The sequence below is a fragment of the Nannobrachium achirus genome, assembly GCF_963921795.1.
Source record: "Nannobrachium achirus genome assembly, chromosome: 15".
Lineage (NCBI taxonomy): Eukaryota > Metazoa > Chordata > Actinopteri > Myctophiformes > Myctophidae > Nannobrachium > Nannobrachium achirus.
Window position 1 is genome coordinate 37,259,317 of NC_137822.1, and position 14,858 is coordinate 37,274,174.

The window sequence follows — 14,858 nt, forward strand, 5'->3', positions numbered from 1 at the left end:
AGCACAAAATAATCTCTTTGAGCACGGAAGCTTAGCATAGCATAGTATGGAGAGGTATTTCTGGGGAAATCTGTAAAAAAGAAAGTATTACAGAACTGATGTTTTGTGCCTTTTGCAGGTGAGTTACTATGCCATGTGCTCCTGTTTGAGTGACCGGAATAAGTTCCCATCCTTCTTTAGAACAATTCCAAGTGGTGCCTTCCAGGTGAACCTTTACAATTTACAAACTAGGCATTTGGCAGACACTCTTAATCCAGAGTGACGTACAATATAGTAGCATAGTGCATAGAAATAGTAATCAACACAAACAAGCAGTTTTAATAGGAGCCCTTAAAAATACTGAGAAATAGCCTTTTTGAGCAGGTAAATTTCAAAGCGCACACGCACGCACGCACGCACGCACGCACGCACGCACGCACGCACGCACGCACGCACACACACACACAAACGTATATATTACATGAAGGAGGCCATGAACCATTTAAAATATGCCCTTGACTTTGACTACATGTCTGCTCTGAGTGTATTTGATATTGTATATTACCTCTCATTTGCTTGAGAGTATTTTCTTTGTATAGCATTAAAAGAGAATAAATAGACCTTTTCATTGAATCTGTGTAGGAGATCCATGGATTCATCACTAACCTCCAAAACCTGATCAACCCCACTACAACCCCACCCGTTCACTCAGATCAGCCAACACAGGGATGCTGACAGAACCCTCGGACAAAAGGACAAAAATCCACTCGTCCAAGACAATTTACCCTCCTGGCCCCCAAACTGTGGAATAAACTCCCTGTCGCACTTAGAACTACAGACTCACTCCCTAGCTTCCGCCGTGGACTGAAGACTCACCTCTTCAGACTCCACCTAAACCCATAGCACTACTGTAACAAAAGACCATACATGAAGATAGATAGCATTTTTAAGTTTTTTACTGATTAGGTGCATGGTCTACCAATGTTATTGTTTTTCTAGATTGATATTCCTATGAATTTGTTTTATTGTTGTTAATGTACTGACATAATTATCTAGCTTATTATAGTGATGTCTATTACTTGCTTATTGTAAGTGGCTTTGGATTAAAAGCGTCTGCTAAATGCCTAAACTGTAACTGTAAACTGTAATCTAACCTAGGCACTTATCACTTCATTCTTTATTCAATCAGGTGCGAGCTATGCTCCAGATATTGAGGCGGTTCGAGTGGACCTGGGCTGGACTTCTGATAGGTGATGATGCCTATGGCCGCAATGCTGCCCGGATCTTCCAATCCGAGGTGGCCAAGACTGATCTGGGTTGTCTGGCGTATTTGGAGGTTCTGCCCTGGGACAGTGACCCAGCTGAACTTCAGAGGATTGTCACTGTGATGAAGACGTCCACAGCTCGTGTGGTCATTGTATTTGCATATGGGATCCATATGTTTAACCTGTTGGAGGAGGTTCGGGGTTTGATACATGTGAATTTAGGGATTCATAACTGTAAGGAATCTGACATTAGTTATATTTAATTGAAGAGATCCAAATGAAACATTTTCGGTGTAAAAAGTGCAAATGCAGTTAAATAACTTTTTTTGGTCTCATCAATTTAAATACTGAGCAATTGTGTAATTCTCTTACGCTTTTTTGCACAGTACTTCTCTGCACAATAAGCAAACAAATAATCACACCATAAAAAGTAGGAATTGAATTCCAAAAAGGTAGCACATCCCCAATTTTTAAATCAGGAGGACAAAGTACACTCATTTCCACTTATTTATTGGCACACACAGTGGTGCTTTGGGATTTTTTTCCCCGGGCGGACGGTCATTTATTGACGTCACGTGCACGCGCGTGCACGCGCATCTAGAGGCTATTTAGATAGAAAGGATGTCAGCAGATCTAATGGTAGGAAAACAATAGTTTTCTCATTGTTACTTAAGATTTTATGTTCTACTTTCTTTTAATTCATTTAGAAAATACAGCGCTGCAGATAGAGAAACAAAGTTTGCCTTGAACGAATCTCAAACACTAAATTTCACAGTAATATGGAGCCATGTATGAGGTTACCGTTGAGGACACACACACATCGACACATGCACATGCAGTCACAGCTGGTAACCTAGGTGTTAAAGTAGGCTATATATCCATATGAATAGAGGCTTGAGGACGCTCACACATTCACCACTAGAAACCTGTTATGCATAGTAGCCACTGATTAAAGTATTGCTTGCAGTTATCGCGGATTCGCGGGGTGGGGGGCTGTCGCGGCTCTCGCGGGGGGTATGCACGCGTTTACACGGTCGTGCACCGTTCCGTGCCGTCCGTGCGCGTGCATGTGGGGAAATATTTCCGGCCACACGGCGTCCGGTCCCGTCCGGCCCCCAAAGCACTACTGGGCACACACCTTATATAAATAATCACACCATTCACACATCTCACTGTTATAACTAAAGGCACCATCCCACAGTTGTGATGGGTGGCTGGAAGTGCTGTCCACTCCCATTGGAAAAATGAGGCGTGGTGTCCTGTTACAATGAGTTGACAGAGCTGAAGCATGAGCACAAGAATGAAGTCCAACGTATCGGGTTCAACATGGGTGAACCAGACCCAGCGGTGACCGGCATTAAGCAATGCAGAGGAGTCACACGTTCAGTCATCTTGGGAGCCGTTTTTTAATCCAACAGTCCAAACGCAGGGGAAACGCAAGACAGATAATCCAAAACAAACGGGAGGCCACAATTTAATAAATCATATTTCAATCGATATAAAAATTTTATTTGCAATCATTCCTTCAACTACAGCTTCCATTTACAGGAGGTGGAATAATCATTTCCTGTAGTGAGTCATATTCGGGTCAGCAGCAGTTTTGAACTAGAAATGAAGTGTGATGAATGGATGAATGAATGAATACATTAATGCATGATTAAATAAATAAATGAATCTAAACTACTCTACTTATATTCCTCTCAAATGCAATTTCTACTTAGCATATTGTCTTTATAATAGCCATCAGTTTCTCCTGTATTATTGTTATTATTAATTACTTGTTATATAATAATCACATAATTATATTGCATTTTTCTGTAGAGTTTATAGAAGACTGAATTATAGCTGTGCCATTTGCCTTTATATTCTATAAACTAATAAATATTTGTCCCAACACAATCAACAGGTGGTAAAGCAGAATGTGACAGGTCTGCAATGGATAGCCGATGTGTGCTGGACCACAGATCCTAATCTCCAGACTCCTCACCTCATGCCATACCTGGGAGGCACCTTAGGTATTGCTGTCCGTCGTGGAGAGATTCCAGGTCTCAAGGACTTCTTGTTAAAAATACATCCTAACAATGACCTTGACAACAGCCATGAGAATAGCATAGTAAGTCTTCTGTAAACAGTGTACCACCGTATTGAGTTCTTGTAGCAAAGTATAGCATACCCAAAGGTTTGACACATAAACCCACAGTTTTCAAGGCCCACACTCAAGCTATTGTGTCAAATCGACTTCATAGGGAATCATGTGCTTGCATTTCGTTAATAATTATGCTTTACAATTGAATTGATATTAATGTATTATTCGATAAAAAGTTCCCATATAGACATGAAAATGGGTTCGCATTCAAGTATGTTTCTATATAATGAATCAAAATGTATTATTTTCCCATGGATTCCTTGGAGGCAACTCCCTAGGAAGGCCCATTTCCCTATAACAAACTGCTGGACATGATCTCTGGACTCAAGTGATAAAACATATTTGTGATATTCCATACATTTTCAAAGTAATCTCAGTGTAAGTAGGCCGTTAAGTGTAAATACAGTATATAAAGAGATTGTGAGTGCGTGCGCGTGTGTGTCTTCATTGTGTTTCTTCAGGTGAGGCAGTTTTGGGAGCACACATTTCAGTGTAAATTTGCACCACTACTGTCAGAGTGGGTGGAGGCTGGTGGAAGGGTGTGTACTGGACAAGAAGACCTGAGAACATCAGAAACTACACTTTTTGATGTGTCGAACCTTAGGCTAGAGTATAATGTGTACAAGGCTGTTTATGCTTTGGCTCAAGCCTTCCATGACATGTTGCAATGTGTGCCAGGAAGAGGGCCTTTCACTGGGCACAGCTGTGCCACTTTGCAGACAATACAGCCATGGCAGGTGTGATATGACTGCAAGGTTTACCTATAAATGTTTCTAGTTTGAATGTAATTTAGGCTTTTAATGTAAAAATATGATATCAGTAGAAAGCAAAGTTGGATTATAAAATAAATGTTTTTCTTATAGTAATGTTGTGACAGTGTATAAGTCTTGCTTGACACTAAATGTATATTAGTGTTTGAAGCAGTACCACAGTTCTACATAGTATGTTGAGGTAGATGACATGATGGGACACAGAAGGCCCATCATGAAGAATGTTTTATGCAAAAAAAGGTTAATGCATCCATTTGATGTCCGGAAGATTATTGCTGCTCCCTGAACCAAAATGTAATAGTCCATTAGACAGAGGTTTGGATAGATTAGAGTTCATGAATACAAACAATATACATATTATTAAGGCCCGAGCACTGGACAGTGCGAAGACCTATTGCAATCATAAAGATTATTTTCCCGAAAGTGAATCTCGTTTTTGAGCCAAACGTACTCCAAAAGTTGCGCAACTTTGCACACATCACAAGTGGCGAATATTTAAGTATTTTAAAATGAGCAAATGGGCCGTGGCCTAATGGCTCAATAGCGCCCCCTAAAAAATTTCAACGGCGCAGCCCCACTATACGGTTTCACCTACAAGTACGAAAATCGGTACACACCTGTATCATGGGTTATCATGTGATCATGGGTCCGGAATAAAAAAAGATCTCTTGACGCCACGTCCGAAACCAAACAGGAAGTCAGCCATTTTGACTACTTTGTGGCGTTTTGGCGCATTTTGGGCCATTTTCACGTGTCCTCTTAGGAGGTTGATCGGATCAACTTCAAATTCGCTCGGCATACACAAGACACCTTAACGCTGAAAAGTTGTGCGAATCTTGAGTTTTCGTAAAGCGGCATGACCGTAGCAAAGCATCAAACTTCCTTTGCCAAACAAGAAGTGCCCCTCTTCTGATTGGTTGATACTTGATTGTTCCATCAACCGTTTGTCGTACAAACTTGTGGGTGGTGTCATTTGACTTGTTTCAGAGTCCTTCAGCCTAATTGGTTTAACTTAGCCCGGCCCCCTCTTCTGATTGGCTGAAACTTTATTTGGCTTTATCTCGTCAACCAATTGTCATACAGACGTGAGGGTGGTGTCATTTAACTTGTTTCAGAGTCCTTCACCTTGATTGGTTTAACTTAGCCCCACCCCAATTCTGATTGTCCGAAACTTTATTTGGCTGTCGTACAGACTTGTGGGTGGTGTCATTTGACTTGTTTCAGAGTCCTTCAGCCTAATTGGTTTAACTTAGCCCCGTCCCCTCTTCTGATTGATCGAAACTTTATTTGGCTTTATCTCGTCAACCGTTTGTCGTAAGACTTGTGGGTGGTGTCATTTGACTTGTTTCAGAGTCCTTCACTGTAAATGGTTTAACTTAGCCCCACCCCCTCTTCTGATTGGCCGAAACTTTATTTGACATTATCGTGTCAACCGTTTGTCGTACAGACTTGTGGGTGGTGTCATTTGACTTGTTTCAGAGTCCTTCAGCCTAATTGGTTTAACTTAGTCCCACCCCCTCTTCTGATTGGCTGAAACTTTATTTGGCGTTATCTCGTCAACCGTTTGTCGTACAGACTTGTGGGTGGTGTCATTTGACTTGTTTCAGAGTCCTTCACCTTAAATGGTTTAACTTAGCCCCACCCCTTCTTCTGATTGGCCAAAACTTTATTTGGCTATGACTCACCAACCGTTTGTCGTACAGACTTGTGGGTAGTGTCATTTGACTTGTTTCAAAGTCCTTCAGCCTTATTAGTTTAACTTAGCCCCGCCAGAACTTTATTTGGCTTCATCTTGTCAACCGTTTGTCGTACAGACTTGTTGGTGGTGCCATTTGACTTGTTTCAGAGTCCTTCACCTTAATTGGTTTAACTTAGCCCTGCCCCCTCTTCTGATTGGCCGAAGCTTTATTTGGCTATAACTCATCAACCGTTTGTTGTACAGACTTGTGGGTGGTGTCATTTGACTTCCTTCCTTGTCCTTAATTGGTTGGTGTAACTTAGCCCCGCCCCCTCTTATGATTGGCTGCTGCCCCTTGTGACGTGGGTAGAGCTGCGAGGGCCCAGTCATCACTGCTTGCAGCTTTAATCTATCTTATATTTTTTTATTAATTCTTCTCTTTGCCATTTCTAGCTTGTTTATTACTTGGAAAAGATCAACTTCACCACATCATTTGGTGATCATGTGTATTTTGATGAAAACGGGGATTCTTTACCAAGCTATGATGTCTTGAACTGGGTTAGGGTTAGGGTTAGGGGTCGTACAAACTTGTGGGTGGTGTCAGTTGACTTGTTTCAGAGTCCTTCAGCCTAATTGGTTTAACTTAGCCCGGCCCCCTCTTCTGATTGGCTGAAACTTTATTTGGCTTTATCTCGTCAACCAATTGTCGTACAGACGTGAGGGTGGTGTCATTTAACTTGTTTCAGAGTCCTTCACCTTGATTGGTTTAACTTAGCCCCACCCCAATTCTGATTGTCCGAAACTTTATTTGGCTGTCGTACAGACTTGTGGGTGGTGTCATTTGACTTGTTTCAGAGTCCTTCAGCCTAATTGGTTTAACTTAGCCCCGCCCCCTCTTCTGATTGATCGAAACTTTATTTGACTTTATCTCGTCAACCGTTTGTCGTTAGACTTGTGGGTGGTGTCATTTGACTTGTTTCAGAGTCCTTCACCGTAATTGGTTTAACTTAGCCCCACCCCCTCTTCTGATTGGCCGAAACTTTATTTGACATTATCGTGTCAACCGTTTGTCGTACAGACTTGTGGGTGGTGTCATTTGACTTGTTTCAGAGTCCTTCAGCCTAATTGGTTTAACTTAGTCCCACCCCCTCTTCTGATTGGCCGAAACTTTATTTGGCGTTATCTCGTCAACCGTTTGTCGTACAGACTTGTGGGTGGTGTCATTTGACTTGTTTCAGAGTCCTTCACCTTAAATGGTTTAACTTAGCCCCACCCCTTCTTCTGATTGGCCAAAACTTTATTTGGCTATAACTCACCAACCGTTTGTCGTACAGACTTGTGGGTAGTGTCATTTGACTTGCTTCAAAGTCCTTCAGCCTTATTAGTTTAACTTAGCCCCGCCAGAACTTTATTTGGCTTCATCTTGTCAACCGTTTGTCGTACAGACTTGTTGGTGGTGCCATTTGACTTGTTTCAGAGTCCTTCACCTTAATTGGTTTAACTTAGCCCTGCCCCCTCTTCTGATTGGCCGAAGCTTTATTTGGCTATAACTCATCAACCGTTTGTTGTACAGACTTGTGGGTGGTGTCATTTGACTTCTTTCCTTGTCCTTAATTGGTTGGTGTAACTTAGCCCCGCCCCCTCTTATGATTGGCTGCTGCCCCTTGTGACGTGGGTAGAGCTGCGAGGGCCCAGTCATCACTGCTTGCAGCTTTAATCTATCTTATATTTTTTTATGAATTCTTCTCTTTGCCATTTCTAGCTTGTTTATTACTTGGAAAAGATCAACTTCACCACATCATTTGGTGATCATGTGTATTTTGATGAAAACGGGGATTCTTTACCAAGCTATGATGTCTTGAACTGGGTGTGGCTCCGTGACGGAACCGTAAAGGTTCACAGTGTAGGCGTGGTCAAGAAATCAGTCTCTGTTGGTGAAGAACTCATCCTTGATGAAGAAAGAATCTTCTGGAACTTTGAATCAAAAAAGGTCACTTCAACTTTCTAATAATGTTAAGCTCATGATGGAAATCCAGTTGGAGTGAATGGGATCATTGAATACTTTCCTCTGCAGCCTCCTCGGTCAGTGTGCAGTGAGAGCTGTTCCCCTGGAACCCGTCTTGCCAGAAGGAAAGGAGAACCTCTCTGCTGCTTTGACTGCATTGCTTGTTCTGAGGGAGAGATCAGCAATGAAACTGGTAGGTTTACATCATGTAGCAATGTGCGGTTGTGGTTATCATTACAATCATCACTGTCCGTTTAATCTTGTCCTTTTTGTTAGACTCTACAGAGTGCACCAGTTGTCCAGAAGACTTCTGGTCCAATCCCCAGCGTGACCACTGTGTCCATAAGAGTGTGGAGTTCCTCTCCTACCATGAGGCCCTGGGTATCTCCTTGACAACCATCTCAGTAATTGGCTCACTCATCAGTGCCACTGTCCTGGGAATCTTCATCTATCATCGAGACACACCCATGGTACGCGCCAACAACTCAGAACTCAGCTTCCAACTTTTGATGTCACTTAAACTGTGTTTCTTGTGTTCTCTTCTGTTCATTGGTCGTCCCAGAATGTGGACCTGCCAGCTGAGACATGCAGCATTTGGAATCAGTTTTGTTCTTTGTATTTCTTCTATATTGGTAAAGACTATGGTGGTGTTGGCTGTGTTCAAGGCCTCCAAGCCTGGAGGAGCAGACATTATGAAGTGGTTTGGTGCTGTGCAGCAGAGAGGAACAGTTCTGCTTCTTACTGCCATCCAGGCAATTATATGCACTGTCTGGGTTGTGTCTGCCTCACCAACTCCTTATAAAAACATGCAATACCACCAGAATAAGATAGTCTATGAGTGTGATGTTGGGTCAACAGTTGGGTTTGGTGTGTTGTTGGGTTATATTGGTTTACTGGCACTCCTCAGCTTCCTCTTAGCGTTCATGGCAAGGAATCTTCCAGACAACTTCAACGAAGCCAAGTTAATCACTTTCAGCATGTTGATCTTCTGTGCCGTGTGGATAGCCTTCATCCCAGCATATATCAGCTCTCCAGGCAAATATGCAGATGTGGTGGAGATATTTGCTATTTTAGCTTCTAGTTTTGGCCTTTTGGTGGCACTTTTTGGACCAAAGTGTTATATCATTCTTTTGAAACCTGAAAGAAACACTAAGAAGTCCATCATGGGTAGAGGTGCCACCAAGACATAGAAGTGCAAATTCAATGACAAAACAGATTATTTGTGCATATTTTATAACAAATTGAGCCTGCCAAAGTTATTTTATTTACAGAAGGCAAGATTGTATTCTTGCTATCTACCCCTGACCCCCCTTCACACTCCTACAAGTGCAGACTGTCACCTCATGTTCATTCTCATTCACTATACATACAAGCCAATTCTCATATGCCCACAGTGCATCTCAAGCAGTTTATTTAAGCAGTCCTCTGTTCTACATTCATCCTTGGTGTTTAGCTGTTACTACTGGTTGTGGAGCTGTAAGGGTTAAGAAAATCCCCTGACCTCCCCAGCCTCCTCCCTGTGGAGTGTAGTTACATATGTTAATATGTATTGCTGATTATGGATTGTACTGTGTTTCTATGGATTGAATATGATATGTAATATCTTAAATCATGCAACTGAAGGTTCAATTTTATGTGGACGCTGATGATGTTTTACTTTCATGCAAAAGTCCAACTCAACTTAGTCTGATCTGTACATGGTACATGTTTACCATTTAAATTGACAGATTATTATCAACAACGCTGTGCAATAAACTATTACATTAGAAGTAAAATGTAATCATTTATCAGAAGTTCTATCCAGAGCAACTTATACATTTACACCAGTAAGACTCCCTAATCGGGAGATAAGCGACCGTAGGTCACTTATCTCCACAAATAGGGCAAAAATGTGTTTTTCCAAAATCTTCCTGATCCATGTTGATGACATGAGTGTAGACATACTGTGTAGTGATTTTCGTGATTTTAGGGCAAAATCTGTAGGAGCAGTGTCCAAAAATGTGTTTTTAAAAATCGGCCTGGAGGTGGCGCTATATGGGAGAGATTCATGTTGATGGGATGAGTGTAGACATACTGTGTACCGATTTGCGTGATTTTAGGGCAAACATTTTAGGAGCAGTGTCCAAAAATGTGTTTTGCAAGAATGGGCCTCATGGTGGCGCTAGAAGAGGGCCATGTGAGAAATGAGGGGTGGGGTCTCCGCGCCGCCAAGGCGGACGAATAGGTACCGGCCCCGGCTGTCCCGGTCGCTCCTAGCCGGAGTTACGGCATTTTATGTGAGCTGCAGTGTAGGGGGTCCTCCACTGGGGGCGCCACCACTTTTGCATCCGTTCTGGAGCACCAGGAGTCGGTGGTCCCCGGGAATTCCCCGTGAGGGTGGTCATTTGGTCAGTTTAGCACATTTGGTCATTTTTTACATCTGGGGGTCCCCCAGGGACCTGGGGGTCCCTGGAGCTCCGGGGGTCCAGGTAAGGCAGGTAAGGAGTGTGTGTGCAAAATTTGGCATGGATCGGGGCAACGGTTGCGGAGATATGAGCAGGGCAAGAGTGTGACGTGTGACGGACTGACTCACTCACGGACAGCCTGTGGAGGTTTTGGTAGTAAATGCGACCTACGGTCGCAATTATTTTACTTAACAAGTCACATCATCAGGGGAAATAGACATCAGTACTCGAAAAACTGCTCTTCCGAGCACAGGTCTCCGCCAGGTCAGGAATGTTAATGAAAAAGGGTTGCTTTTGTTCCTCAACGTAGTGTGATTTGACATTTGAGGCATTTGGTTCAAAACAGACCACACCTGCAAACTTTAGAGTCCGATTTTTGAGCGGTGCAAACCGCTCCTATAGACCGCTTTTTTACCAAAATTATGATGTCACTAATGATGATGACATGAGTTAGCTAGACCAATGAAACACTTCGATTCTGTTGATTTGTCCATGATGTCATAGGCACAGAGGCACCCGATTGGTTCACCCTGATTTAGATGCGTTTAGGCCGCAGAAAATACGTCATAAAAATGATGTCATAGGCACAGAGGTACCTGATTGGTTCACCCTTTAGGCCGGAGAAAATAAACATGGTGTCCAATCAAATGCTTACTTGATTATGAATTGACCAGACTGAATAGACCAATGAATTTGAATTTCAAAATTGTATTAAATGAATATCACCCATAAGCAGAGAAAACAACCACACTTTTAGACAGACTGTGGATAATTTCACAGGTTATGAATGATAGGCAACTAATACAAGTTTAAAATACAAATAAAGAGCTTTTGAAAAAAAAAATGATGTCACTAATGATGATGACATGAGTTAGCTAGACCAATGAAACACTTCGATTCTGTTGCTTTGTCCATGATGTCATAGTCACAGAGGCACCCGATTGGTTGACCCTGATTTAGAACGCGTTTAGGCCGGAGAAAATACGTCATAAAAAACAATGTGATAGACACGGAGGCACCCATTGATTCACCCTTTAGGCCATTGAATTTGAATTTCAAAATTGTATTAGATGAATATCACTGATAAGCGATAAAATAACCACACTTTTAGAAAGACTGTGGATAATTTCACAGGTTATAAATGACAGGCAGCTAATACAAGTTTAAAATACAAATGAACAGACTAAAATATTCATCTTCTGGCCTCTTCTCGCCTCTCTGGAGATCGACTCTCTGTAGCTCTACTTATTTTGGAAAAGATAAGTATCCACACGCTTCCCCTCTGCTCCAAGGCTCCACCATGGTCACCTTGTCCTTTGGTTTCCTCTCCCAGTAACTACCACAGATATAAAGAGCTAGATGCCTCGTTCGCCTACTATATACCATCTATTGTGATGTAAACATGACATCATGTACATGATTGAATAGAATTGGTTTATATTGATGAGGTATATTGTGAATGTTAACCTAGTGATTGTGAATGCTAACTTGTCGATGCTGATAAATGCTGAATTGGTGATTGTGAATACTAAACTGCTAGTGTTGAATTTGGCAAATTTATTGTTAGAACAGCTAGCTATTGATTATCACACACACACACACACACACACACACACACACACACACACACACACACACACACACACACACACACACACACACACACATTATTACCATATTTATATTTAATGTGTGTAATAATAAAGATATTATTTAATCTTCAATTTAAAAGGGAAAAGCATGTATGATTGCCAGACCCATGAAATGGGTAGGCCTACATAAGCAAATGTCGGTCTGTCCGGGTTTTCTATATAAAGGGTATATATGATGATGACATGATGATGACATGCCTACAAAAGGCATGATGTCATAAATGATGATGACAGACAGGGGGTCTGGCACAACCAGGTTGACCTGGTCTAGTTGCCAGACCCATGAAATGGGTAGGCCTACATAAGCAAATGTCGGTCTGTCCCTTTTCTATATAAAGGGTATATATGATGATGACATGATGATGACATGCCTACAAAAGGCATGATGTCATAAATGATGATGACAGACAGGGGGTTGGCAGAACCGGGGTCTGGCACAACCAGGTTGACCTGGTCTAGTTATTTAAAGAAAAGGCTTGAAAATTCAAGTCCACAATATATCATACTCCCTAAATATTTTTGCACCGCTCACTTCGCACGGGTGCGATTTTTCATATTCTGCATCACATGACAAAAAGGATCACTTGTAGTAATTTGCGTGATATTTCAATAAAATATGAAGGACTAATATAAAAACATGTGTTTCACATAAGTCAACCTCCTTCTGGTGCTAATGAAGGACTATGAAAGTCTGACGTTTCATTACTCCTACTCATGTGGTTAAGGTAACGGTTAGAGATAGGGTTAGTAGAGTCCGACAAACGCACACAATATACAGGCTAATATTAAAAAATGTCCTTGACCTAGTGAGGATGTTTGTATAAAATGTCATGGAAATTGTTCAAAACGGATCCCTCCTGCAATTTTGGAAGCCAATCTTAGCCAAACAGGATGGAATATGAAAAATCGTAAAGACCTGTTTCGTTCAATGATTATAGAGATACTGAGTACGGATTTAAGTGATGTTTTTGGACAACATCTGTAGGAGAAACTGCACTCCTTGCAATCACAGAAGCACTCCATGTTGCCCAGGCTGCCTCCAACTCTACTGATTTCTTGACCTGTCAGCAGCATTTGACAAATTGAACCACCAGCTGGTCCTGGACACCCTTGCTAACATAGGTAGCGCTGAGATGACACTAAAGTTTATTACTGACCGGACCTACCAGGTCTCTTGGAAGGGTTTGCATCCGCCCACACACTCCTAACTGGAGTCCGGCAAGGATCTCTACTCTACCCCCTTCTTTTCTCCCTGTACAATATCTCCCCACTGCACCTGGAAGTGATGGCGAGCGAACTATAGGAGCACAGCCAAGGCACATCTAGGATGGGAAAGGTTACATGTCTCCATTCCGAAATGTCTCCATTCCGACACTAACCCTATCTCTAACCCTAACTCTAAACTTAACCTCTATGGAAGTGTCGCTACTCCGAAAATAGAAGTCAATGTCGCAGTGGCGGCATGTCAGAATGGAGAGCAGTCACCGATGGGAAAGAGGCGCACCACCTACCTACACCGCATGTACATTATGTATGTGTACGTGCGTCCGTGCATGTGTGAAAAGATTTATTTTAAACCATTAAACAAAGGGTATTCATTAAATGTAGTATACATCTATACTATAATTTTGCGAATGTCTGAGTGAGTGTCTGAGTGTCTGAGTGTCTGTCACAGCGTTTCTCCTCAGTGGCTGGAGCAATTGATCTGAAATCGCATCACCATAAGCATATGAACACACCTGACATAACTGTGAAGCCCGTTTGTCACTTTCACAAATCGTATGCTGTATATTAGCATTTTTATGGTGTATCTACTATCTATTCTGCATCTAGCATGAGGCACATCTATTCTGCATCTAGCTTGAGGCAAAATGTTTAACCAGCTCTGTGTGTGTGTGTGTGTGTGTGTGTGTGTGTGTGTGTGTGTGTGCAGGCAGGCGGGTGGGGGGGGGGGGGGGGGGACAGTATCTCTGTAGCCATTAAACGAAACGGGTTTCTTACATTGATGCTCCTACATCATGCAAGCACCAGTTAAAGTTACTTTCCATCCCTCATATACTGTGTGCACAGTGCACATCCCATAACCCACACACTGCACATCATTTTGGAGCACATATCTTTGAACGGGTAAGGGCTAGTATAATTAAATATTCAAATATATTATGGTCATGATTCACCAGGATCTTGGATGACTTGATCCTAGGCTTAAAATAATCTCACTACCTAATCAGAATGCATACCACAGCAGGTCTGTCCATCTGTAACTCCACGTTCAGTAGCTGTTCAATAGTCTAAAAAACATAATACAATAATCAATATTATGCATCTGCCTTGCGGACCATCTACTTTTCCACCTTCAGATGTTTCTCTACTTCTCATAATCACAAAATGTTTACGAATTTCCTAAAAATATTGGCCTGTAGGCTGTGCAGGGCCGGACTGGGGCACAACACAGTAGGCGGTGCAGGGCCAGACTGGGGCACCACACAGTAGGCGTTGCATGGCCCACACAGGCGGAACAGGGCCGGACTGGGCCACCACACAGTAGGCGGCGCAGGGCCGGACTGGGACACCACACAGTAGGCAGTGCAGTGCTGGGCCTAGGTGCCTGCCCACAGTCAGGGCCTTTTTGGCCTGTAGGTGGTGCCACTAGGGACATGTGGGCACTTGGAGAGGTGGGCACCTGGACAACTGGACACTTGGGACATGTGGACACTTGGAGAGGTGGGCACCTGGAAACTGGGTACTAGGGACATGTGGGAACTTGGAGAGGTGGGAACTAGGCCTGTCAAAATTTGCCAAAAATGGCATTCGAATATTCCCTTTAAAATCCACTGTTGATTCGAATAAATTCGAATATTCTAATAATTCGAAGCATTCGCACTTCGAAGCTGTTTATTCTAATCTAGACAGTCGCTT

At 42.4% G+C, this 14,858-nt stretch overlaps 1 protein-coding gene across 1 annotated transcript in view; it reads left to right on the forward strand.

The window, feature by feature from the left end:
* Nucleotides 1-14,858, forward strand: part of LOC308299820 (vomeronasal type-2 receptor 1-like) — a gene marked incomplete at both ends in the record, with an annotated part of 36,481 nt that overhangs the window by 1,909 nt on the left and 19,714 nt on the right. The window contains 7 exons of the mRNA XM_080743605.1: nucleotides 119-205; nucleotides 1,169-1,438; nucleotides 3,151-3,357; nucleotides 3,852-4,127; nucleotides 7,601-7,828; nucleotides 7,913-8,036; nucleotides 8,120-9,031. Of these exons, the coding sequence (XP_080599731.1) occupies nucleotides 119-205; nucleotides 1,169-1,438; nucleotides 3,151-3,357; nucleotides 3,852-4,127; nucleotides 7,601-7,828; nucleotides 7,913-8,036; nucleotides 8,120-9,031 (2,104 nt within the window). The remainder of the gene's footprint in view (nucleotides 1-118; nucleotides 206-1,168; nucleotides 1,439-3,150; nucleotides 3,358-3,851; nucleotides 4,128-7,600; nucleotides 7,829-7,912; nucleotides 8,037-8,119; nucleotides 9,032-14,858) is intronic.